Genomic DNA, 26840 nt, shown 5'->3' with positions numbered 1-26840 from the left:
GAGGCCATTGACGAATCCTCTCTCCTCACGCTCTCAATCTTGGGCTCATGAGTCCAAAGCAAGGATGGGTGCATTTAGGAAATCAGAGAAAAAGAAGAAGAAATCTATATTGAATGTTGCAAATAATGATGGGTTGAAGAAGGCGCATACGCCACAAGTCTAATGACTTTACTCCTACTATTTCTCCTATCCTCTTCTTTTAAGACTTGACTCTTTAAACTTTCTACTTATCCTTGTTTTTAAGGCTTGATTGACTCTTTAAACTTTATCTTATCCTTTGCTTATGTTTGAAAATTTATAAAAATTTAGACTCTACTACTGGTTAAACGTTAATTTATGTCTTGACAGTGTATGAAATTTTATTTGAACAAACTAAATAGTGTCTAAAGATGAATGATTTGAAAAGATATTAAAAAGTCACTGACTCAAGGCTTCATCAGTTACTTGTTAAGTTCTGATCATGTTTATCTACATGTAATGACGTAGGGAAAAATTTATTACAAGATGAAATGGTATTAGAATTGAGAGAAACCATAACTGGAGTTAAGAAGAGGAGATGCCAAGCAACAAGCTATACATACATGACACACTCACCCTACTATTCACTAACTGATATAGCTTATTAGCCAAAGTTGTTTTTATGGATATCGTTGTTGCAGAGTTTTCTTAATATAAAATAAACCTAGTTATAAGAGTTTTTGAAAGAGAAGGTGGGCACAAGTTTTACTCATAATGTCATTTAGAACTAAAGACATAATAAAAATAGAAGGTAAGTAATCTATTTTTGCTAAAAAAAATAATCTTATATAACAAAACAAATTAGCGATTTATTTTTGTATAATTACAAACAAATTAGTATCCTAGATAGAAATTGTTTGACAATATTTTATTTATAGAATATTTAAACATTTAAATATTTTAATAGCACAATTTGTAAATAAAACATTAGAGAATATTAGCTCTACATAGTTTTAATATTTAAAAGATTAGTTATTCAAAAAATTCAGGCAACAAAAAATACTATAAAACAAAAGATTAATTACTGAAAATGAAATACAAATTTCATTGACCATTGGATATTCATAGTTTCTTCATGCCATAACTATATTTCTATTTATTTTAAAATATTTCAGTGACAATCATGTATTTTATGGTTGTAACTTTATGTCAATCTTTTTTTAAAAAAAATTGGGCTTTGTTGTTTTCATTTCGTGTAGTTTAGTTTGTTATTATATCTTCTACTCAGTTTTATGTTTACGCTATAACTTGTGTGGAGTAAAACACAAACTGATAACAGTTTAATTTTCTTGCAATAGTGAAAGAGAGCCTACAATAGGAATAACCTAACTAGAAAAATCAAGAAGACTATTATGCAACGAAGAAAAAAAAATTCACATCCATCAATTATTAAAAATGGCTATAATGTGCCATTAAAATAGAAAAATATATTATTTACTATATACTATTACCAATTACGTATGGGTTGCTTGAGGAGAAATATGAGAGAAGGTCTATAGTTTTTAGTCTAGTTTAAACTCTAGACAAATAAATTCATATCAATTTTTTTTAATATATATGTTTAGGTATGGTGTCTCATTTGAAGTAGATATTAAACTATTCTATGTTTCTCAAACAGAATAAAACAAAACAAAAAAAATATAATATAACATACTCTATACATATCATTATTCGTCTTTTCCAATTCTGAATCATATCTTCATTGTTACTTTTTGAATCATCAAATCGTTAACCGCTGAAATATTTTTTTTAATATAATTGAATCCCAACAAAATTATTTATACTAAAATGAATTTTGATTTCTATTCTATTTTTGGAAGTCGAGGAATATATGATAGCTCATACCACATCAACATTACAGTTAATCTTCTTCATTTTGCTACAAGTTTAAAACTCTGAAGAAATTATCTTTGTTTTGGATCTAGAGTTTTGTCCTCATAAAACTCTCGACCAGTTGATTCATATTGATGGCATACAACTGTTTATATTACCATGAATTATATATTCTATTCCATTTGTTAAATCCACGAAATATAGAATAGAACATACTACATAAAGATTACTGTTCATCTTCTCCAATCAACATATCGTCTGATTCTGGGTTGGTGATGATTCTTTAGCTGTTTTGGTGAGAAATAATCGAACCTTGGTGGAATTCAGGCACCTTCTGGTGTTAAGACGAAGGATCGAGTAGACTTGAAAGCTCGACCACCTGCAGATAGTGAAAAATTGTCTTAGTTCAACCAAAATACTATTGAGATCGATCGATTCGGTTTCTTCACTCTTACCGTAAACAAAAGGAGCTGAGAATTGCATACTTTAAAACATCAGATGCTCCGATTGGAGGAATGACTAGAATAGAAATCAATTATGTTTTTGTGAAGAGTTGATGATCATCGAGAGTAGAAGAAGAAGAAACGCAGATCAGAAAAATAAAATGAAAAAATGGAGAGAAGAAGATCTTTGATTCACACACAAATAAAGGTAACTACTAGATTTTGATCCGCGCTTTGAAAGCGCGGATTTTATGAGTTATATACAAAGTTGGATATGAGATAGTATTTTGAGTATATTATGTATTATTATGTTATAAAGTCGTATTATATCGAATACATAAATTTATTTAAAATTATAAAACTTATGAATAGGTTTATTCGAGATTTTATATATATATTCTTATATAACTCTTTCTTAAGTATAAATTTTTTACCTAAATTTGATAAACGAACTAAACCAATACGAAATACAGGTTTGAGGTTCGGGATTGAGAAAAATACCTATTAGATTTTTTGGACATGCGGGTCTCTGTTGGACTCCGAGTACCCAAAGTATCTAAAATGTTTTGTTCATATAATGTATATTTGAGTAATTCATATATGTTCTGAGTATAAAAATATTATTGTAAATTTTGGATTCGCATTTTCTGTTATAGTTTCAGGTTTTGGGTAAATTTCAAATTTTAAAAATATTTTTAAAATATTTGATATTTTTTTAATGAAAGGGTCCTAAATACTCGAACGGAGCTAGACTCATTACGTAGCCAAATTACATAGTAAATTTTACAGATACTTAAATTATTGACTCAAACTCACATGGAACTAAAAAGAACCGATCTGAACAAAAAAAAATTCAAATACCTAGTTGGATATAAATGCCCAAGACACAAAGAACTTGGACCTGAAAGAAGCCGATTTATATTTGACCCGAAGACCCGAATATCCGAATGCCCAAATCTAAACTTTCATTATATTTTTGTACATTTTATGAAAGTTACATTTGTTCAGTTGGTGAAACTTAAGATTTATTTGAGAGATTTTTGGTTAATTTAATAGTATAGATTTGTAGGTTTTTTATTGAACAATAAAAAAAAGATTTGTTGGGGTTTTGATAATTTTAAACTTATCTTAAATACTAAATTGTTATTTATCAATAAAATAAAATTAACATAATATATAATTTTTAAACTTATCTTAATTATGTAGTTAATGAGACATATTTAGAGAAGAGTATAATAATGTGTACGTGATATTATATTTTCGTGAACCAAATTTATGTGGTCGTATATATATGATATAATCTTTTCGTTTACAAAAAGATATGGATCCAAGAAATAAAAGTTTTGACTAAATGATTGTTAGAGAAATTTAAGGTAATACATTGTTTGTCCAAATCAAAGTAAGACCAAAATATTAGTTAATGAAAGGGTCCAAACAATATTTTTTAAGTAGACTTATTTAAATTCCTTCCCTTTTAATAATATTGATTAACATAATATAATTTTTAAACTTATCTTAATTATGACCCGCGCTTCGAAAGCGCATGATTTATGAGTTATATATGAAGTTAGATATGAGATAGTATTTTGAGTATATTGTGTATTATTATGTTATAAAGTCGTATTATATCGAATACAAAAATTTGTTTAAAATTATATAATTTGTGAATAAGTTTATTTGAGATTTTTTATATACACTCTTATGTAACTCTTTCTTAAGTATAAAAATTTTACCCAAATTTGATAAACGAACCAAACCAATACGAAATACAGGTTGAGGTTCGGGATTGGGAAAAAGTACCTATTAGATTTTTTTGACCTGCGGGTCTCTGTTGGACTCCGGGTACCCAAAGTACCCTGAATGTTTCGTTCATATTATGTATATTTGAGTAATTCATATATGTTCTCAGTATAAACATATTATTGTAAATTTTGGATTCACGTTTTCTGTTATAGTTTCAGGTTTTGGATAAAATTTCAAATTTTAAAAATATATTTTAAATATTTGATATTTTTGGTTCTCGGGTAAGATTTTGGTCTTTTAGATATTTAGTTATTTCTCGTATTTGTTTGATTTTGAGTATTTTTGTGTTCTGATTTTTTGCTTTTTTAGAATCTTTAGACTTTTTTGTCCTAAATACTCGAACCGAGCTAGACTCATTACGTAGCCAAATTACATAGTAAATTTTACAGATACTTGAATTATTTACTCAAACTGACCTAGAACTAAAGGAACTGAATGAACAAAAAAAATTTTAATACCTAGTTGGATATAAATGCCCAAGACCCAAAGAACTTATACCTTAAAGAAACCGATTTATATTTGACCCGAAGACCCAAATGCCCAAATCTAACATTTCATTATATTTTTATGTATTTTATAAAAGTTACATTTTTTTCAGTTGGTGAAACTTAAGATTTATTTGAGAGGTTTTTGACTAATTTAATAGTATAGATTTGTAAGTTTTTTGTTGAGCAGTAAAAAAAAGATTTGTTGGGTTTTTGATAATTTTAAACTTATCTTAAATACTAAATTGTTATTTATCAATAAAATAAAATTAACATAATATATAATTTTTAAATTTATCTTAATTATACAGTTAATGAGACATATTTAGAGAAGAATATAATAAAGCGTACGTGATATTATATTTTCGTGAATTAAATTTATGTCGTCGTATATATATGGTATAACTTTTTCGTTTCCAAAAAAATATGGGTCTAATAAGTAAAAGCTCTGACTAAATAATTGTTAGAGAAATTTAAGGTAACATATTGTTTGTCCAAATCAAAGAAATACCAAAATATCTATATTATTAAAGTTGAAGTACACATTGAGATTGTTTGGCAATATGGATAGTAGTTAAAAAATAGTATTGTTTGGACATATGGATAGTTAAGTTAGGAAAAAAATAATGGGCTTATGCTATTAAAACAATTTGAAGTCCATTACATTATATTAAAAAGTAATGGGTCTATGTTACTTGATATATATATTCAAATCAAAATAATAATTTAAAATTGATTTATATCAAAAATTCATTCAAAATATACATATATTCAAAATTTGATTTTTACTAACATATTTTCCAATAACTATTATAAAAATGTTTTCAATATATATAAGAAAAATACAATAAAAGCCCAATTTCAAACACCAACTTAAATTATGGTTTTTATATTTCACATTAAATTTTAAAATATAATATATGTGATTATTTATATGATTGTATAAAATATTATTAATTATAAAAAAAATCATTTGATGGTACGTATAAAATATGATTAATTATATGATAACACATATTTTGTAACCTATGATGACACATATAGGATATATATATATATATATATATATATATAATATTGATTAGTGTGATAACACATATTTTGTAACCTATGCTGACACATATGATATATATATATATATAATATTGATTAGGGGTGGGCGTTCGGGTTCGTTTCCGGGTCTTTTTGGAATTTCGTGTTCAGTTCAGATCTTTGAGTATTTGGTTCGGATTTGGATAACCAATTTAAATAGGTTTGGTTTAAATATTTGGATAGAGGATAAATAATTATTTAAGTATTTTTTAGAGTTTTGAGTATATTTTAACTATTTAAGATATTTACGTTTGATTATTTATATATATTTTCAAGCATTTAAGCGAACTTAAAAGTATCATATATATTTTGGATGTTATTATATATATTAAATCTAAAAGTAATTAATATATAACTATATAAATCTATTTTGGATATCCAAAATATTTCGATTCGGATCGGATTAGATTTCAGTTCTTCAAATACCAAAATTTTGAATAATTAAGATATTTAATCAATTTCGGTTCGGATTTAGTACTACTTATTCGGATTGGGATCGGTTCAATTCTTCAAATTTAAGTTTTTTGCCCAACCCTAAATAATGACATAAAAATCAAATAGCATCGTATTTTTTTTAAAAAAATACACCCGCACGGACGTGCGGGTCAAAATCTAGTTATTAGTTAATGAAAGAGTCCAAACAACATTTTTAAGTAGATTTATTAAAATTCCTTCCGTTTTAATAGTTTTGATGTCCTACATCATAGCCACATGATTGTTATTATTAGTTTCTACATTATGATTTTTTTTATTTGTCATTCATGCTAATTTCCCTATTTTTAATTAGATTTATGGAGTCTTTTAAAATCAAAGCTTCACTTTAATCTTGTATTCAAACTGAATTTAGTTAGTACAACCAGCACTTGGAATCATATGAAATCATTTTTATTCTTATATCTAATGTAAATCGTATTGTGTCAGCTCATAAAGATTGACACAAATGGAAGTAAACCCACAAATCACAGATTTTTATTACTAAAAACCTAGTTTGAAAACAAAAACTCCGAGAAGCCAGATTAGTGGTTAGCAAAGGGAAGTTCTAGAAGAATTTTTCATAGAATAAAAGATAGACATCTTCAAGGTCTCAAATGCCCAAACAATGTTGACAAATTATAGAATGGCGTCAAAAAGAGGAGAATTGTATATCTTTTTTTTTTTTTTTTTGGCGTCAAACGGCCATTCTATTACTCAAGCTTGAAATATCTACTACAATGAATATACGGATACACGACAGAGTAATTAATTTGGGTTTGAAACCATTTCAAAATGCTTGTGGATGCAAGATAATTGAGATTCATAAAGATCTAGTAAAAAGTTATATGTGAACAATTGATTATTACATGTGGAATTGATCTCTTTCATAAGTTTAATACCATAATCCCATAGTCACTGCAACATGAGGGGTAAGTGATATATTTGTATGCAACTGCTTTTTCAGAATAAATGCCATTGAAGGCTGGGCCACTGAAATCAGATTCTCTCATGTGTGAAGAAGTGAAATTGGCTCTTATGCAACAGTTTGTAAAACAGTACACAATATTTAAGAAATAATTCAAGCTAGTCAACAAGTAGGTAAGCAACTTGTGTGTGGTCTTTTTCCTTACCCCTAGTTTTGTCCCACTGAATTTTCTAGAGATTTTTTTTTAACGAGGCCGCAAGTTGTTTTCGTATCAACTATTTTGTTGCTCCAAGAACATGATCCAGCAAAGAGTCTTTAAACAAAATACTCTTAAGTTTATTTTTATAAGAATTTCAAACTAAATTTTAATCTATTCCGGTTTTTATTATTGCTGGTTTTCAAGGAGTCTTGTACATTTACAAGACTCTCTCTCCCTTTATATTTTGTGTGGCCTATTTTTGAGAACAAAGCAACCTTCTTTTTATAAACAAAAATCTTTTGGAGTTCTTTTTTTGTTAGTGAGTAATATCCATCAAACTATTTCGGATTCCTTGGTGTATCAAATCCAGAGAATTAAATCTTAAGTATATCAAGAGTTTCTCGCTGCTCTTGTGTGACCAACCGATTCACAATCCTTGTGTTTGAGGCTTGACGGCATTCAACAGCAAAGCTTATCCCCATTTCATCATTCTAGAGTGCTGATCTTTGCAGGATCTCATTACTACTCATACAAATCAAGTCGAATACCAAATTAGAAAATACTAAATACTCGGCTTATATTTATCCCTGCTGTAAGAATTTAAATTACTTATGCAAGGTAACATGTTAGCAAACTAAACTTTTTTATTTATCATTCATAAATAAATACGAAACAATGTAAATAAAAACAAATATATACAGATAAATGTAGGGGTGAGACGGATGTAGATATCTGGAAAATTTAAGGTCTCCAATCCATCGGATCCGTACCTTCCGATATCAAGATTTCGGATATCTGTCTAAATATAATATTACCTGTGAGTATCCGGATCCATAAAAAAAATTTAAAAAATATATTTTTTAAAATAGCAAAATTCTAAAAATAATATATAAATTAAATATTTCTACAAATTTATAAAAATATATAAATAATATTATGAAAGTTAGAAGATAATATTATAAGACTAATTTTATGTATAAATATTAATATATCAACTATAATTACTAATAAAATTTTGAATTTAATATATTTAAAAAAATACCATTCCGGATTCGACGTATGCAACATTTTACTATCTAGATTCGTATCTGTAGATCCCGAATATCCTATTTTCGGAACGGATCCAGATCAGATCTCGATTTTGGATAATAAGTCCAAGCCCTAGGTAAATGTGCTGCTGATGAAAGAAAATATAGTGCTACTTTTGGTTTACTTTGCTTTTTTTTTGTGCAACATTTTTTTTTGTTTACTCTACAAAAAGACTAATATACACAATGTCCACAGTAACTTTGATTTCTAAGTGGTAATAATCCATATAGTCTAAAATTTATTAGACTATTCATTTGTACAGTATTGATTTATAAATGACTTATAATTTCGGTTTAGATAAAAGTTTAGTTTAGGCACTTAATTAAAGGATAAAAGGTACCATTTATTGTGTTCGAAAAAAAAGGTACCAGTTATACATGTTTCATCTACTATCCACGTATGCATAGTACATTTATGCGTCTATCTTCTTTTTACGACCATTTGAATGTGCCCCTTTTCACGATTAAATCATACGTTTGCAATCTCTTGAACCTAGAAGTTGTCAATTCATGGGCGACTAAAGGAAATGCTAATCAGTAACATGGGCGGCTCAGTCAGTAAACAAGATCAGTCATACGATACACCTATGGCCGTTAATCAGTAACAACGCGGTTTTCCAACATAAGTTATGTTACATAACATGGTTTTCAATGTTACAGATGGTTGGTCCAATGTTCAGAAGAATGTTCTTCCCTAATGGTCGGCTAGTTAATAATTAATTATCTTCATAATTGCATTCATGATTCAACTATGGTTTTTTTTTTTTGGGGGGGGGGGGGGGGGGGGAGGGGGGGTTTTCAAAAACTAGGCTTTTCTCTTTTTTTTTTTTTTTTTTTACTTTTGCTTTTTCTTTAACAAGTAATCTCTCTCATTTTCGCCATAAAATTTCAACAAATCTAGGTCAAATGAATTTTATGAAGAAAAATATAAAAAAAATAATATCAAAAGTCGATTTGATATACACAGTTTACCCTTCTCTCTATCTCATTCTCTATGGCTCTGTTTTAAAAAAAGGACAGCTTTAATATCTCTCTTTCTTTTCTCCTTTTACATACATCCCATTCCCATGGCTAGATGATGTTGAAGCTTCGCAAAAACTAGGGTTCTACACAAGCAGCTATCTCACACGTTTCATCCAATCACCTCCCACCCTTCTCTTCATCAGTCATCAATCATCAATCATCAATCATCATTCCCACCTGCATCAATCTCTGGAACTATCGCTTCAGATTAGCCAATTGTAACAGAGGATCTCCCCGATTCGTTATATTACCTGTACGTTCTTATATACTCATTCCGACAAATCTAGATCAGGGTTGCTTCTGTGTATGTCGTCACTCAATCTGTTGTAATAAATATCCGTTAGTTACATGTATTCGTTAATCTTACGGATCTTTGACTAATTACGCTAAAATAGATTTGATCTTTTGCTTCTTCCTGAAGACAACACGAACGCGAGCACATGTGTCTGATTCTAGTTTAAGTATAGTTGTCTTGATTCTTATCTCTCAAAGCTTCCAACTTCTTACCTCTTTGATCTGACTTTTGTTTTTATGTTTTATTAGATTACACAATGGCGTTGAAGTCAAGTTCTGCCGATGGCAAAACAAGAAGCTCTGTTCAGATCTTCGTCGTCTTCAGCCTATGTTGCTTCTTCTACATCCTCGGAGCATGGCAACGAAGCGGTTTCGGCAAAGGAGACAGCATCGCTCTCCAGATGACCAACAGCGGAGCTGACTGCGACATCGTCCCAAGCCTAAACTTCGAGACTCACCACGCTGGAGAATCCAGCATCGTTGGTTCCTCAACAAAGGTCAAAGCCTTCGAGCCCTGTGATGCTCGTTACACTGACTACACACCCTGTCAAGACCAGAGACGCGCGATGACTTTCCCTAGAGATAGTATGATCTACCGCGAAAGGCATTGCGTTCCCGAGAGTGAGAAGCTACGTTGCCTTGTGCCAGCGCCTAAAGGATATGTGACGCCGTTCTCTTGGCCTAAGAGTAGAGATTACGTGCCGTATGCTAATGCTCCGTATAAGGCATTGACTGTTGAGAAGGCTATTCAGAATTGGATTCAGTATGAGGGTGACGTTTTTAGGTTCCCTGGTGGTGGGACTCAGTTTCCTCAGGGTGCTGATAAGTATATTGATCAGCTTGCTTCGGTGATACCTATGGAGAATGGTACTGTTAGGACTGCTTTGGACACTGGCTGTGGGGTAATGTCTTATCTTTGATTTGTCCTGTTTATTAGCTAGTGTTCTAAAAATCGGTCTAGGCGCCGCCTAGTCGTTAAATCGGATCTAAACAAAACTATTTTTTTTTAAATCAATCTAGGCGCCCGCCTAAACAATAATCCTCTATAAGGCGCCTAAAGATGATTTTTTTTTTTAAACATGGAATATTAGTTGTTGCATTGTGGAACTAAACTGAAAATGTTTTGGTAGGTTGCAAGTTGGGGAGCATACTTATGGAGCAGAAATGTGCGTGCAATGTCTTTTGCACCAAGAGACTCACACGAGGCTCAGGTTCAGTTTGCTCTAGAGAGAGGTGTTCCCGCTGTTATTGGTGTTCTTGGCACTATAAAGTTGCCATATCCAGCACGGGCTTTCGACATGGCTCACTGCTCTCGTTGTTTGATTCCATGGGGAGCAAATGGTAAGACAAGTTTCTAGCTTCTTTAGCTAATGATTGATCAGTTAATGTTATTTTTGTGTTTGAACAGATGGGATGTACTTGATGGAAGTTGACCGTGTGCTTAGGCCAGGTGGCTACTGGATTCTATCTGGTCCTCCTATAAACTGGAAGATCAACTACAAGGCATGGCAACGTCCCAAGGATGAGCTTCAAGAGGAACAGAGAAAGATTGAGGAAGCTGCTAAGCTTCTTTGTTGGGAGAAGAAGTATGAACACGGCGAGATCGCTATCTGGCAGAAGAGAGTCAACGATGAGGCATGCCGGTCAAGACGAGATGACCCTAGAGCCAACTTTTGCAAAACTGATGATACTGATGATGTCTGGTATGGTGCAACATTCGTCACATAACCTCTTGCAAGTTTTTAAGCTTTGAACCACATTGTGGTAGTCTAGTGGTTTCTACTGGAAGAGAAATCGTCTTGTTGGTCTAGGCCAGGGATCGATTCTATTCCAGTGTAAAATTGTTAGCTCGTGGGTTGGCTCTGACCCATATATCTTTTTCTAGGTACAAGAAGATGGAGGCATGTATTACACCGTATCCGGAGACAAGTAGCTCAGATGAAGTTGCTGGAGGAGAACTTCAGGTTTTTCCAGATAGACTCAACGCGGTACCGCCTAGGATCTCTAGTGGTTCCATCTCTGGTGTCACGGTTGATGCATATGAAGATGATAACAGACAGTGGAAAAAACATGTGAAGGCTTACAAGAGAATCAACAGTTTGCTTGATACAGGAAGGTACCGTAACATCATGGACATGAACGCAGGGTTTGGTGGGTTTGCTGCTGCTATTGAGTCTACAAAGCTTTGGGTTATGAATGTTGTCCCCACGATCGCTGAAAAGAATAGGCTTGGTGTTGTGTATGAGCGAGGACTAATTGGAATCTACCATGACTGGTAAGTTAAAAGAAACACACACTCATCTTATGAACAACATCTCAAAGCTCTTTGTGTTTCTGGTTTGAGAGGCTTTGCTTGTTTCAGGTGTGAGGCTTTCTCTACATACCCAAGAACATATGACTTAATCCATGCGAACCATCTCTTCAGTTTGTACAAGAACAAGTAAGTGTTTCTCTGTTTTTTTTTCAAACACTTGTTGATTGGGTGTGTTTTTGAGTCTGCTTATGAATCTTTTTAGGTGCAATGCGGATGACATTCTTCTGGAGATGGATCGTATTCTCCGACCAGAAGGAGCAGTTATAATCAGAGATGATGTTGACACATTGATAAAGGTGAAGAGAATCATATCCGGAATGAGATGGGATTCGAAGCTGGTTGATCACGAGGATGGTCCTTTAGTTAATGAGAAGGTTTTGATTGCTGTGAAGCAGTATTGGGTCACCAACTCCACCTCGGCTCACTGAAGTTTCGGTGTGACCTGAACATTTTGATCAAATGATAGAAAGCTTTCTTTGTCCTTAGGGAATGTGAGAGAGCTACACTCTCGTCTTTGTTACACTTTTTCCAAGTATCTCTATTACTTTTATTGTAATAGTTTATATATGTTTCCCAGTCCAAAAACTTGGAACTTTTGTTTTACATTTTTGTTTCCATGTGATGAAAAGTGAAAACAAGAAGAAATTGAAGTGGATAGGAGTCTTCTAGATTGTGTATGGCTATGAATCCACGTGCAACTCTTTTGTATCAGCCTTCTTTGAGAAAGTGAGATTGGTCTGTATTACTTTCTCAGCTCCTAGCAAAGAACACATGACCAATAAACACCAGGGCATTGCAAGTGATAAGGGAATGTACAAAGCACCTTTCTCTGGATTCTTCTTCATAGAATCAACAACTGTGGATTTGCAAGCCTCACACTTACTTTCCTCCAACTTCTTGTGTCCTTTGTATCAAGAAGATTGCAGTAGCTCCAATTCAAATATAGAGTGAATCAGCAGATGGTAACAAGTGATGATCACAAAGAGAGTGTTATTCTAGAAAATATTGAAATACCTCATATAATCAGATGAATATCCACCATCCTCTCTACTCTCCTCTTTCCAGGTAACAAACACATCAAGCAACTCTGAGGAGAATGTTGCACAAAATCAACTAGTTTGCCCGATTGAAACATGTCCACACCAGTAGAGAATATAAGACCATACCTTGGTTTCCCCTTTCATGTCTTTTGCATTATTCTTTTCCTTTGAGACCCCCTCAACACACTCAAAGCAGAGGTTTGTCATCGAGGTCGACTGCAAGCAACGTTTGAGATTTTGATGCTGGCATTTCAGTACCTAGTTCGATCTCTTTTTACCTGAGTTGATCAGAGTTATTGAAAAGCACGAGGACACACATCTGGAAAGTTGACACGTTGAGTTCATGTCTCTGACCCTTTCCGAAGATAGCTTTGATATCAGCTGTGCCCATGTTAGTTTGCCAGGTTAATCATCTACCGGTATGGGTTCCAAGGTAACAAGAGTGAAACTTCTCACAGAGAACCGAAACTTCAGCTGGGAGGTTACAAGCTGCTGAAGGCTGTGTGGGCCATGGACCGGTTGTAAGAACCTCAACAATAAGTGATGGTCCTTCTAAGAGCTCCCGGTGACTGCCGTAAAACCCTCGCATTGTGTCCTTTGAAGTCTTCATATCAGTGAACATGCCTTCCAGTTTCGAAGTGAACTGATAGCCACACACCATCTTCAGTTTCACTATCAAACTTCTATCTGCGTCATCTGACACGGTTTTGCCAGAGAGAAGCCTTTTAGCCAAACGCTGCTTGTAGTACTTCTCAAACACATCTTTCTCTTGTAAGTAACCGAACAGCATCATAACTATATCAAGAACGACCTCCACATCCACATCTGCAATACCCTTAAGTCTTTTCCGTAGCTTGTCATCAACGAACAAGGAGAGGAACTCAGGAGAAGGAGCATTCAAGTTGATGAAATACTCAAACGAAGAGTTCAGCGCGTTCTGAAACGTTTTATCATTCCCAAACGCGGTGTTGATGATTTTGTCCAATAAACGGTGAACAAACTCCATTAGTAACCAATTGCTTCTCCATTTCCCTTAGATGTGAAGTCATAACGTCTCTGACAGTAGCAAGACCATTAGTAACCCTGCGAAACAAAGCTGTACATTCTACCCAAATCCTCATACTTATCATTCAGACAAGACCAGAATTCTCCTCATACTTTCTCAACCACACAAGTAATCTTGGCCTCACTCTTAGGTGCATCCATCCAAGTAATATCCCCACAATCACAAGACTCAATAAACTCCTGAGACTCAATCAACCTTGTAAAACTGAGAAGAAACCCACAAAAAAGTGGGTTTCATCTCTGACTCTAATTGGTAGCCCTTATTGCCTTTTTCAGGTAGGGAATAAAAATTCTAGCTGATGTTGCTCATCTCTTTGTTAGAGCTCAGATTGTTTGTCACAATCTGTTTGGTTACCCTCTTATCTCCATTTGTTTGGATTGCTAACTCTCTTTTTCTGCTCCTCGTAGACACCTCGTAATCACATGATCATGATTGTGAGGATGGAGGATATCGAGAGATTCTAACCATAGGTCTACTAATACGTCCTATCACCATGGAACAAGGATCGAAGCCGACCAAACTTAGTCCAGAATATGATCAATTTCTTTCTTTCTGGAGTAGGGAGTTCAACCATTTAGATACAATTTTTACAATGCCTGCTAATTTTATTTATTTTTATTAACTTGTTTTCCTTTTTATTTATTTTTATTTATCTGTTTTCCTTTCCCTTTTTTATAAACAAAAACGGACGAACCACTAAAAGAATAAAGCTTATGGAACAGCTAGGAGGACCAGTTCCTTGAAATAATGCATCTCGTTTGACGTTAGAACAAACATCGAAAATAATGGAGAAGTATAAGAGCTGAGAGCAAAGCAAGCAACACCATCACCAGCTATAACTCTCTTCAAGAACTTAATTAAGCATCCTATCTACACGTCTCAATCCAAAAAAAAATGAAGAACTTTATTGCCGTCCATGATCTATATGGGATTCAGAAAAACGAAACATATTCTATAATTTTTTTAAAAAATTAAGTTAAAAAACATAGGTTTGTAAGGTTTTATATGAACATGTATACTTTTGGGATTAAAATACATTAAATGAATTATTTTATAGTTCAGGATAATAAGTTCGACTTACGTTATCACTTTCAAAAGCATTGGAGCTGGAAATAAAACGCTTGCACGAAACACTAACCTAATACAATTAAGATTTAAGCATTTCCCTATTAACAATCACACGTCACATTTTTGTACCCAAAACAAATATCACACGTCACGTTATATGGCTTTATAAAAGCAAAACTTAACCTTTTCTTTTCTGATTCATTCATCCTTCATTTTATTTTGGGACTACTTTGGTTTCCACAAACTATTTAATTCTTCTTCCACATTATTTTCTCTGAGAAAAATGAAATTCTTCCTTTGTATTCTTGCGTTACAACAACTGTACGTGCTAAGTGTCGCTCAAGATTTCGATTTCTTCTACTTTGTTGTACAGGTACAGTTGATCTAAATCTTATAACGTATGTCTCTCTCTCTCTACAAGAATGATCAATATGGTGATAAATTTATGTTTATGTAATGCAATACAGTGGCCTGGAGCGTATTGTGATTCAAGACATAGTTGTTGCTATCCGAAAACCGGGAAACCAGCAGCGGATTTTGGAATTCATGGTCTTTGGCCTAACTACAAAACTGGTGGATGGCCTCAAAACTGTAATCCTGATAGCACATTTGATGAATTACGGGTTTGTTTTTAACTTTAAACATGTTATATTTTCTTATAAAGTAATTCTTTTTAACTAGGACATTAATAGTTTGGGAGCGTTATATACGTTTGTATGGTTTCGCAAGCAAAAGAAACTTATAGATTAATAATGTTGTGAAACATTTAATAATGAAAACTGGAAAATGAAAAATGAAGGTATCTGATCTGATGAGCAACTTACAAAGAGAATGGCCAACATTGTCGTGTCCCAGCAACGATGGTGTGCACTTTTGGACACACGAATGGGAGAAGCACGGAACTTGTGCTGAGTCTGAGCTCGACCAACACGATTATTTTGAAGCCGGTCTCAAACTCAAACAGAAAGCTAACCTCCTTCATGCCCTCACCAATGCTGGTACAATATTCATTTCTTGTGCCCTTCAAATATAGCTGAATATTTTTGTTTTCTTGAGATATATATATATATATATATATATATATATGTATATTATATATTGTTTTTCATGATGCAGGGATTAAACCAGATGATAAATTTTATGAAATAAAAGATATTGAGAGGGCGATCAAGGAAGCAATTGGATTTGCTCCGGGAATAGAATGTAACAAGGATTCGTCGCATAATAGCCAACTTTATCAGATTTATCTATGCGTTGACACTTCGGCCTCCAACTTCATCAACTGTCCTGTTATGCCACATGGTCGATGCGACTCTCGAGTTCAGTTTCCCAAGTTCTAGATCTCACGGTTGATTTTTAATTTTATTTACGAAAAGATTATAATATTGTACTTATTTGGTTTTTGTTTGTGTTTCTCTGCAACTTTTAATTGCAATAAAAATATATGATCGGATGATACCCCCTCATCAGTCATCACGTTGCATTGTGTTACCACATAGCTTCTAAGCTCTAAACTTGTTTCCTTCTGGATTCTTAGATAATTTCATTCATACAGTTTCTCCTAAAGAATCAAAGCTGCAAGTTTAAATCTCGAATACATCGTTGGAAGCTTATAACTAAATCGAAGCCAATGATTATGTGCTTACAAAGTCATGATGAGTGTTGCTTGAGTCATGATGTGTATCAAACCGAAAGACCAACGTGAAAACTACAGTCCGATTGTTCCTTTTTCCTCCAAACAGGAAAAAGGTAATATGACTTGGTGATGTATGGTGATGCGTTACAACTTACAAATGAAAACAACCTCACATGCATCTCACGCTATCATGACTTGGGAACTTGCTTAATTACCCTTTGAAGTTTGCTTGCCAAATTTTTCTTTTGTTTTTTTTCTCCTTTATGTAATTTATGTAGAGATCAAACAATTACTACTAGGCGCAATAAATGTTCAAATTTTGATTGTTCAAACGTCTCCATTCGATGTGTTTAGTAATCACACTACAAGAAAACAGCGGTATTCTGACGGACGTTCCGACGGAAAATGAATTCCTCGGAATATACCGAGGAATTTCTGAGGCAATTCCGAGGAAACACAAAATTTGGCTTCCTCAGAATTTCCTCGGAATATTCCGACGGAATTCCGAGGAAAATTCATCTCGTCGGAATATTCCGACGGAATACCGAGGAAACTAGTATTCCTCGGAAAAAACCGATGAATTCCGAGGAAATATTATAGACGTTAGAGAGCCGTTGGAGAGCCGTTGGGGGATTTTAAAAATTCCGAGGAAATTCCGACGAACTAGCCGTTTGCATCGGAATTCCGTCGGAATTTCCTCGGTCCGTCGGCAGGATTTCAACTATAAATACAAGCACCCCTCTTCCTCTTCATTCACTCCATATCTTCATCCTCCCTCTCACTTTCTTTACACACGAATTTGATTCATAAAACACATGTCTTCTTCAAATTATTTTCGTTCTTGGATCGATCGACCTCATTTAGATCCGAACACGAGATTGCTTACGGAAGAATACCAACAAGGTATAACCGAATTTATGGGGTTAGTTCACCGACAACCGGAAGCAAAAACAGGTATGTTAAGATGTCCTTGCTCTAATTGTAAAAATAAAAAAGTTATTAAACAATGGGATGTTTGGACTCATCTATATTTGAGTGGGTTTACACGAAGTTACAAAATTTGGTATCATCATGGAGAAACTGATTATGAACATGGTAGTACTAGCGAACCTCAGCCAGCGGTTAGATTAGAAGATCCAATTAGAACGGATGTAGATTACGGTGTAGGTACTGAGCAGATGGTAAATGATCATTTTAGAAGGGAAGATTTACCCAATGCCGAAGCTAGGAGATTTTATGATATGTTGGATGCTGGAAAGCAACCACTGTACGAAGGTTGCAGAGATGGTCATTCAGCTTTATCATCTGCTACAAGATTGATGGACATTAAGACGGATTATAATTTGGCTGAAGACTGTGTGGATGCGATTGCTGATTATGTAAAAGGTATTCTACCCGAAGATAATGTAGCTCCTGGCTCATACTACGAGGTTCAGAAACTCGTAGCTGGTCTTGGTTTATCGTATCAGGTAATAGATGTATGCAGAGACAACTGCATGATTTATTGGAGGACGGATGAACAGCGGGTTTCATGCAAATTTTGTGGGAAGCTTCGTTATAAAGATACGAGTGGAAGAGTTCCAGTACCATATAAAAGGATGTGGTATTTGCCTTTGACGGAAAGGTTGCAGAGGCTGTATCTGTCTGAACGCACAGCGCAACCAATGAGATGGCATGCGGAGCACTCAACAGATGGTGAGATCAGACATCCTTCAGATGCAAAAGCGTGGAAGCATTTCCAATCAAAGTATCCCGACTTTGCGTATGAGAGAAGAAATGTCTACCTTGGATTATGTACTGATGGTTTCAGCCCGTTTGGCAAGAGTGGAAGACAGTATTCTCTATGGCCAGTCATTCTTACACCATACAACCTACCCCCAAACTTGTGCTTGCGACGAGAGTTTTTGTTTCTCTCGATTCTCGTTCCCGGACCAGAGCATCCTAAGAGATCACTTGATGTGTTTCTTCAGCCACTAATATATGAGTTGCAACAACTATGGGCTCAAGGTGCTGAAACATACGATGTTTCGTGTAAAGAAAACTTTCAAATGCGGGCAGTACTAATGTGGACAATAAGTGATTTTCCAGCATATGGTATGTTATCTGGATGGACAACGCATGGAAGGCTATCATGTCCATATTGTCAAGATAACACTGATGCTTTCCAACTAAAACACGGAAGGAAAATGTGTTGGTTTGACTGTCACAGGAGATTTCTACCACCAGATCATCCATATCGTAGAAGTAGGAATTTGTGGTTATAAATAGTTTTTTTTTTAAATATAAATCATTTTTTGTGGTTATAAATCGTTTTATGTATTTTATATATAAAATATAAATTTATTAAACATTTTTAATATTATGAAAACTATTTTTTGTAATTATTTAACATTTTAAATATTTTTAAAAACTATTTTTCGTAATTATTTAACATTTTAAATATTTTTAAAACTATTTTTCGTAATTATTAAATGTTTTTGGGATTTATTTAAACTATTTTTTAAATTTTTATTCCTCCGGGTCCTCCGGGAGTGATGAGTGTTGCGGAGTTGGTTCGACATCCCGGTCGTGACCATCTTCCCTATCTCACTGAGTATCCACATGGACATGATCAAACATGGTAATTTAACTTTTATTTTTTTAACTATTTTTTATTTAAACTGTTTTTTTATTAATAATTTGTTTTTTTTTATTAGGTTCAACCGATCCGGGAACGGGATCAGCGCATGGATCAACCGTATGATGTACTCGGCCCTCGACAGGGGACATCCGACTTTCACTCACTTCCCTATCGAGAAGCAGCATCTGTGGTTTCGTCAGTTTGCGGTAAGTATTCAAATTTTTAACTTATATTTTTTATTTATTAAAACTATTTTTTGTAATTATTAAACTATTTTCTATATTTATTAGACATTTTAAATATTATTAAAACTATTTTTTGTAATTATTAAACTATTTTCTATATTTATTAGACATTTTAAATATTATTAAAACTATTTTTTTAATTATTAAACTATTTTTTTAATTATTAAACTATTTTTTATTTATTAAAACTTATTTTTAAACTATTTCAGCAAGAATTCAACTGGAATTCCGATGATACGCTCTCTATCTATCACCATTTTGTCCATAAAGTTATGGACAACTATGGGAAGCAGATGTACGAGTGGAAGAAGAAGTGAGAAGTAAACAAGGTAGTTTTTAATTTATTAACAATTTTTAATTTATTAAACTATTTTTTAAATTATTAAACTTTTTTTTTTAAATTAAAAGGTCCCAAAGTCGATGAACGACACGGTCTGGAAGGAGTTGTGTGCACATTGGGATAAAGAAGAGACGAAAGAAACTTCTTCCACCAACTCCAACAACCGCAGGAGCGACCGTAAAGGAAAGGGCATCTACAAGCATAACTTGGGTGCTCAATCTATTGCCACTCTGGCGGATCGCATGGTAAGTTCAACCGCTTTTTCTTCAATTATTTAAGTTTCAGAATTTTATTTTTTGTGCATTTTTTCAAATTTCTAATGTTTGTTTAATTTATTTTTTTTGAAGACGGAAGAAAATGAGGGCGACCCGGTTGATGATCTCGCCCTTATGAAAAGGGCGTATACCAACAAGAAGACCGGCCAGATTGATGATGGTCTTGTGAGGGACGTGGTCGACCTGGTCCAAACTCAGGTGTATGACGAAGTGTCTCAGCTTCAAACCGATGATGACGATTCGACGGCCTCGACCAACTTGTCCCGGGTTCGAATCAACGAAATCGTTGAATCGGTAAGTTTTTTTTTTTTAAAGTTCAATTTAATTATTTCTTGATTTTTATTTTATCATCAATTTATATTATCTAAATTTGGTTATTTATATTTCAGTTGGTTCCAAAGAAGAAGGGACGTTTGGTCGGTTTGGGTCGTCGCTCCCGGTCGGCTGCTCCTTCTTCTGCACCACCGGCATATGTTGATCCAGAAGTTCTTACGGCTCAGCTGAAGGACAAGGATGATCGGATATCTGCGTTGGAGACCCAGATGGCAGCTCAACAGGCGGGCTATGAGACCCAGAAGAGGCTGAACGAACAGATGATGGAGATGATGAAGAGGATGTACCCGAACGAGGTGTTCCCGAACATTCCAGGCCAGTAGTTTTTTTTTTTACCAAAAACTCTGATTGTTTTATTTAAATTTGAATATTATCTACTATGTTTTAATGTTTTATGTTTTATTCAATTTTAATTTTAATTTTAAATTTTTGAATTTAAATTTAAAAAATTTTAATTTAAAAAAAAAAATAAATTTTTTTAAAAAATAATTTTTTTCGAAATTCCGAGGGAATAGAGTTCCTCGGAAATTTCCGAGGGAAAGGCCTTCCTCGGAAAATTCCGAGGGAAGAAAGTTCCTCGGAATTTTCCGATAAACATTCCGAGGAATATTTCGTCGAAACTTCCGAGGATTGGACCATCGGAATTCCCTCGGTATATTCCGAGGAACCTTCCGACGAACATTGTGTCCTCGGACTTTCCTCGGAATTTTTTTTCCTCGGAATTCCGTCGGAAATTTCTGAAGGAATTCCGAGGAAGTATGAATTTCCGAGGAGATATTTCCGAGGACTTTTTTCGTCGGTATGTCCTCGGAATAGCGTTATTCCGACGACATACCGACGATTTTTTTCTTCAGTATCCCGATGTTTTCTTGTAGTGTCATCATAGTATCAACCAAAAATGTTTAGCCAATTGATTTACGAGTTGTTAACTAATTCGTATTAACCAAGTTGCTTTGGTCTAGTGGTATAGGAACTCCAGTTAGAGTGTCTGTCTTTGGATTCGAGCCTTGGCCACTGCAGAATTTACATATGGGCTGCAGCATCCGAGACCGAAGATCGTTACAAGGTGAGCCACATGGTGACGCCCTGGCAGCGTCCATGTTCACTTCGGTCTCTAGTCTGAACCACTTCGGTGGGGCCATGATACTCGATTAGCAAAAAAAAAAAAAACTAATTCATATTTAAATTGCTTCAAGAACAAATAAAGACAAATATGGGGAAACTCAATTCGCCACGTATGATATTAAACGGACTAGTGTGTTGGTGAAGTCGGGCCCATTATCCCGGTAACTTCTCCTTTTCCACTTCGTGTCTTCTTGCAGTTTTCACTTTTCACCATTTTACCGTTTCTTTTTTCCTACAAAAGAGAGAGAAAACAATTTAAAAATACAAAGAGGCGAAGCGAAGGTGCGTGAACTATCGCTCTCTCTTGCTGGTGGAGGAAGGTGCGGTGCGGTGCTTCCACTATACAACACAGAGTGGAAACTAAGAAGAAAGCCTTCAGAGATCTGAGCCAGATTCTACTCACAAAATCTCTCCGTCACCATCTCGCGACACTCCGGTGTACCGGAATCTGACTCTGGAACCGACATTGCTTCCTTCCACGCCTGCAAGCAGATTCCGATTCTGCTTCGAGTAGATTTCGCGACTGTTGGAGTAGATTCAGTAAGTTCTATCTCACTTTTGATTTGAGTTCTATGAAGTGAGCATCGTCTCTCCCATTGAGTTGCCGATAGTCACTTGAATCTGTTAGTTGATTTTGAAATTGAGTGTAATGTTGATTCCGTTTGTGTTTCAGGGATCCGTATGCATATGCACATTGATTGAATAATAAACATTAGCAACATTCTATAAATGAAGAGATTTTATGGAGGGCTTCTCGTTGCATCAATGTGTATGTTCTTCACGGTGTACAGATACATCGACTTGAAGCCTCCCGTTGAGAAGCCTTACATCACTGCCACTGTTCTCACTCCCAACACCACTCTCCCTCTCGAGTGGCTTCGAATCACCGTCCCCGACTTCATGAACGAAGCTAGGAACACTCAAGAAGCGTTGTCTGGAGATGAGATAGTCACTGTTTCGAGTCTATTCGTTGAGCGGAACGTGTCTAGAGAAGAGAGAGAGCCTCTGCTTACGTGGAACCGTCTCCAAAGCTTGGTTGATAACGCGCAGAGCTTAGCGAACGGAGTTGATGCTATTAAGGAAGCTGGCATTGTTTGGGAGAGTCTTCTCTCAGCTGTTGAAGCCGAGAAGCTAGCTGATGCTAACGTGAACCAAACGAGGAGAGGCAGAGAGGAGCTTTGTCCTCAGTTTCTTAGTAAAATGAATGCTACCGAAGATGATGGAAGTAGTCTCAAGTTGAAGATCCCTTGCGGTCTGACTCAAGGCTCCTCCGTTACAGTCATTGGCATCCCTGATGGTCTTGTTGGTAGCTTCAGGATTGATCTAACGGGACAGCCGCTTCCAGGGGAGCCTGATCCGCCCATTATTGTGCATTACAATGTCAGGCTCCTTGGAGACAAGTGGACTGAAGATCCTGTCATTGTCCAAAACAGCTGGACGGTGGCTCGTGACTGGGGCGTTGAGGAACGTTGTCCGAATTATGATCCTGATTTGAATAAGAAAGTTGATGACTTGGATCAATGCGACAAGGTGGTGGGTAGAGAAGTCAACCGAACTTCTTCCACTAGCTTGCAGTCCAACACTACAAGAGGGGTTGCAGCATCTAAAAATGAAAAGTACTTTCCTTTTAAGCAAGGTTTCTTATCGGTTGCTACACTTAGGGTGGGAACTGAAGGGATGCAGATGACAGTTGATGGGAAACATATAACCTCATTCGCTTTCCGTGATGTAATATCATCACATCACACTTCTTTAATATTTTACTGCTCTTAGATTCTTATGTGGGTTCTTCATCTTTGGTACAGACACTGGAGCCATGGCTTGTTAGTGAAGTAAGGATTACTGGTGATTTGAAGTTACTATCCATTCTCGCCAGCGGTTTACCCACATCAGAAGAATCAGAGCATGTTGTTGATTTAGAGGCACTGAAGGCACCTCCCCTTTCACCATTACGGCCATTAGATCTTGTTATTGGCGTTTTCTCCACGGCTAACAATTTTAAACGACGGATGGCTGTGAGAAGAACATGGATGCAGTATGATGATGTTAGATCTGGAAGAGTTGCAGTACGCTTTTTTGTTGGCCTTGTAAGCTTTCTCCCTCTTTTGAAATCATCAGGTCTATATTGAAGTTCCTTAGTTCTTATTCATGATTAATATGCAGCACAAGAGTCCTATTGTTAACTTGGAACTATGGAACGAGGCTCGTACTTACGGTGACGTTCAGCTAATGCCCTTTGTTGATTACTACAGTCTCATCAGCTGGAAAACACTAGCAATCTGCATCTTCGGGGTAAGGATCGTCTTTCTCATCTCTCTTCCTATACAAGATTGACTAGTCTTCACCGTTTTTGCCTCACCAACATCTCGTGAACAGACAGAGGTTGACTCAGCTAAGTTTGTTATGAAAACGGATGATGATGCCTTTGTCCGTGTTGATGAAGTATTACTTTCTTTGTCATTGATCAACAACACTCGCGGGCTAATATATGGACTGATCAATTCTGACTCTCAACCAATCCGAAACCCTGCTAGCAAATGGTACATCAGTTATGAGGTACAACACAACTTGACATAGCCATGCATATTCATGATTGCCTATTTCATTTGACAATGTTATGTTTCTACTCAAAAACAGGAATGGCCAGAAGAGAAATATCCACCATGGGCGCATGGTCCAGGCTACATTGTGTCCCGGGACATAGCAGAATCGGTGAGCAAGCTTTTCAAAGAAGGAAATCTAAAGGTACTACTACTCTTTATGTTAAGTACATTTCGAAATGTACATAGAATGGATTGTGAAATCTCGAAACTGTAAATAGATGTTCAAGCTAGAAGACGTGGCGATGGGTATATGGATCGCTGATCTGAGGAAACAGGGACTCGAGCCTCATTACGAAAATGATGGAAGGATCATTAGTGAGGGATGCAAAGACGGTTATGTGGTTGCTCATTACCAAAGCCCTGCTGAAATGACTTGCCTCTGGCGTAAATACCAAGAAACCAAACGGTCTCTTTGCTGCCGCGGTTGGTAAAACGAACATTATTCACGTCTGCGTTCACAGGTACAGAAAGAGAATGTGGTTTTGTCAGTTAATTCTTTGTTGTAAACACCTGATTTGGTTTGTTAGTACAAAGTAGATTAGAAGATATGTAGTTTAGTTTTAGTTGTATATCTAAATTTTCCTTTGATCTCTTTTATTCGACGGGTGGTGTAGAGTCATAGGAGAAGCATATTATACTTGTATATTTTCACAACATCTCGAAAAAATCAATTGTTATTGCTTAGTATTCACATGTGTGACGTGTTCTCCACTTCATAGTGACACGTTTATTGCTCTAATGGATAAGAGCAATCACTGTCTTACAACTCAAATTATATTTAGGTCCCATTCATCATTATTTGAGAAGAAAGTCTGCCAGTTTAATAATTTCTAGATCTTTCCACAACTCTCTTTTGCAACTCTTAAATCGTCAAAGGCCAGCTATTCGATCAGCTAGGATCTTCTATTCTTTTGTTTCCTATGGCGACAGATCAAGAAGCTGAAACTGTAAGGGAGACTTCCTCTGTTTCCGGAAGATTTCTAAGGAACAGAGACTTGTACCTCTTCTTGCCTTTCTACCTAGGCTTTTCTGATCAAGAATCACCAGACAGAGACGGTGATGTTGCTTCGACGCGTGACCGTGTCATTCTTGTCAACCCTTTTACGCAAGGAATGATCGTCCTCGAGGAGTCATCTGGATTCAATCCTCGGCTTCGCGGCTTAATTGAATCACGTGAGGAAGGTCACCCTCCAGCGTCCAAGGCTTCCATCGATGCGATGCCGGTCGTTGACACCAACGACTGCCAAGGTGAGTGTGTGATTTGTCTAGAGGAGTGGAAGGCGGGAGAGACGGTGAAGGAGATGCCTTGTAAGCATCGGTTTCATGGAGGATGCATAGAGAAATGGCTAGGGCTTCATGGGTCGTGTCCTGTTTGTAGGTTCGAGATGCCTGTTGATGGAGATGAGGCTGGGAAGAAAAGTAATGATGGGCGAGAGATTTGGGTTAGGTTTAGTTTCAACGGTGGTGGTCGGAGTGTTAGAGATTCTTCTGGTCATGACGATGGAAACAGTGACGGTGATGGTAACACTGTTACATCTGGTGTAACAAGACCTGTTCTCGAGTCCGAGAATTAGAGTTACAGAAGAAGGAACTTGTGCCACTCTTTTGCTCCCTTTGTTCTATGTTTTGTTTCTTGAATTCTTGTATTATAATGAAAATCTTTTTCTTAGAAAATTTCCTACTGCAGAACACTTTTCACGACAAGTCCCATAGAACCCTAACCATGTTCTACGTGATATGATCAAATCTTGCAAATTTCCAAGTTGAGGCATTTCCCTTGTGCATCTATCTACCCTAACTTTTAACTGCCCTGCACCTAAAACAAAAGCAGAAACGTTCAAGTTTCTAAAGCAAGAAAGCTTTCACTGTGCATACTGTGGTTCATCTAGAAGAATAATGTCATTACTTCCTCTGGACTTCAAGTTTTATTTCTATCGCTTCCTTGATTTGCAAGTTTCTGCTTTATGACTAAGAAGAAAATAAATTCAAGGAGGCTGAAATCTAGCTATGAAAACAGAATGGTAATTATCTTATGATGACATTACTTGTTAGGTTGGTCATCGACGGTAACATTAATTTCTTGTTGATCTCCAGAATTTCTTTTGAACTCTGACAATCTTAGGGATTTCGCGGGAAACTTAAACATAATTAACAAGCAAAGATCAGGATATCAAACAACCACTACAAAAATGTAAATGGTGATGCAAATAATGTAAATGGTGATGCAAATAATGTACATATTTTATCTAAAACTTATGCAATAATATTATATATTAACATTAATTATTTTAAATGATTGTAAAAAGTATTATTTGTAGGAAAATGATGTTAAATTTTGACATCAACTAGAGACTGAACCACGCATCTATGCGGATATTAAATTTTATATTTTTATACATTAATATTTTCTTTTCATAATTATTGTTATATATTTAATACAAATCTCCGAATTCGCTTTAGATACATTTATTATATAGATACTTTTAGATTCTTATACG

General features: G+C 35.2%; 5 protein-coding genes and 1 long non-coding RNA gene across 11 annotated transcripts; 4 read left to right on the top strand and 2 right to left on the bottom strand.

Moving 5' to 3' along the window:
* Positions 1–1919: 1919 nt before the first annotated feature.
* LOC125576497 lies at positions 1920–2645 on the bottom strand. The gene is made up of 2 exons (XR_007314896.1): positions 2307–2645; positions 1920–2230 (listed from the first exon to the last, which is right to left on the bottom strand). It is a non-coding gene; the product is annotated as an uncharacterized LOC125576497 (long non-coding RNA).
* Positions 2646–9330: 6685 nt separating this feature from the next.
* LOC106358092 (probable methyltransferase PMT2) lies at positions 9331–12646 on the top strand. 5 transcript variants are annotated; one of them, XM_048736715.1, is made up of 8 exons: positions 9331–9687; positions 9779–9844; positions 9927–10579; positions 10808–11018; positions 11086–11380; positions 11563–11952; positions 12040–12117; positions 12194–12646. In XM_048736715.1, the coding sequence occupies exons 3-8, from the start codon at positions 9935–9937 to the stop codon at positions 12417–12419; spliced, it is 1845 nt and encodes a 614-aa protein (XP_048592672.1). In that variant the 5' UTR covers positions 9331–9687; positions 9779–9844; positions 9927–9934; the 3' UTR covers positions 12420–12646. The 5 variants fall into 5 exon arrangements, with proteins under 5 accessions (XP_048592672.1, XP_013653286.2, XP_013653288.2 ...); XM_013797832.3 differs by lacking the exon at positions 9779–9844 and having other exon boundaries at positions 9331–9601; XM_013797834.3 differs by lacking the exon at positions 9779–9844.
* On the bottom strand, positions 12531–15204 carry LOC125576496 (cullin-3A-like). Its single transcript, XM_048736716.1, has 2 exons — positions 13158–15204; positions 12531–13078 (listed from the first exon to the last, which is right to left on the bottom strand). Exon 1 carries the CDS (start codon positions 14035–14037, stop codon positions 13441–13443), a length of 597 nt encoding a protein of 198 aa, XP_048592673.1. The 5' UTR covers positions 14038–15204; the 3' UTR covers positions 12531–13078; positions 13158–13440.
* Positions 15205–15347: 143 nt separating this feature from the next.
* On the top strand, positions 15348–16631 carry LOC106356352 (ribonuclease 3). The gene is made up of 4 exons (XM_013796117.3): positions 15348–15538; positions 15633–15788; positions 15965–16163; positions 16282–16631. The coding sequence occupies exons 1-4, from the start codon at positions 15449–15451 to the stop codon at positions 16503–16505; spliced, it is 669 nt and encodes a 222-aa protein (XP_013651571.2). The 5' UTR covers positions 15348–15448; the 3' UTR covers positions 16506–16631.
* A 5372-nt stretch (positions 16632–22003) lies between these two features.
* LOC106358093 (beta-1,3-galactosyltransferase GALT1) lies at positions 22004–25029 on the top strand. 2 transcript variants are annotated; one of them, XM_048736712.1, is made up of 7 exons: positions 22004–22264; positions 22413–23467; positions 23545–23826; positions 23903–24031; positions 24116–24295; positions 24377–24484; positions 24561–25029. In XM_048736712.1, exons 2-7 carry the CDS (start codon positions 22469–22471, stop codon positions 24771–24773), a joined length of 1911 nt encoding a protein of 636 aa, XP_048592669.1. In that variant the 5' UTR covers positions 22004–22264; positions 22413–22468; the 3' UTR covers positions 24774–25029. The 2 variants fall into 2 exon arrangements, with proteins under 2 accessions (XP_048592669.1, XP_013653289.2); XM_013797835.3 differs by having other exon boundaries at positions 22004–22279.
* Positions 25030–25154: 125 nt separating this feature from the next.
* On the top strand, positions 25155–26016 carry LOC106358094 (E3 ubiquitin-protein ligase MPSR1). The gene has a single exon (XM_013797836.3). The coding sequence runs from the start codon at positions 25263–25265 to the stop codon at positions 25914–25916; it is 654 nt and encodes a 217-aa protein (XP_013653290.2). The 5' UTR covers positions 25155–25262; the 3' UTR covers positions 25917–26016.
* The last annotated feature ends 824 nt before the right edge of the window (positions 26017–26840 follow it).

The sequence above is a fragment of the Brassica napus genome, chromosome A7 (assembly GCF_020379485.1).
Source record: "Brassica napus cultivar Da-Ae chromosome A7, Da-Ae, whole genome shotgun sequence".
NCBI classification, from domain to species: domain Eukaryota; kingdom Viridiplantae; phylum Streptophyta; class Magnoliopsida; order Brassicales; family Brassicaceae; genus Brassica; species Brassica napus.
The sequence above is the reverse complement of the archived record's forward strand: the minus strand, read 5'-3'. Positions and strand labels throughout refer to the sequence as shown.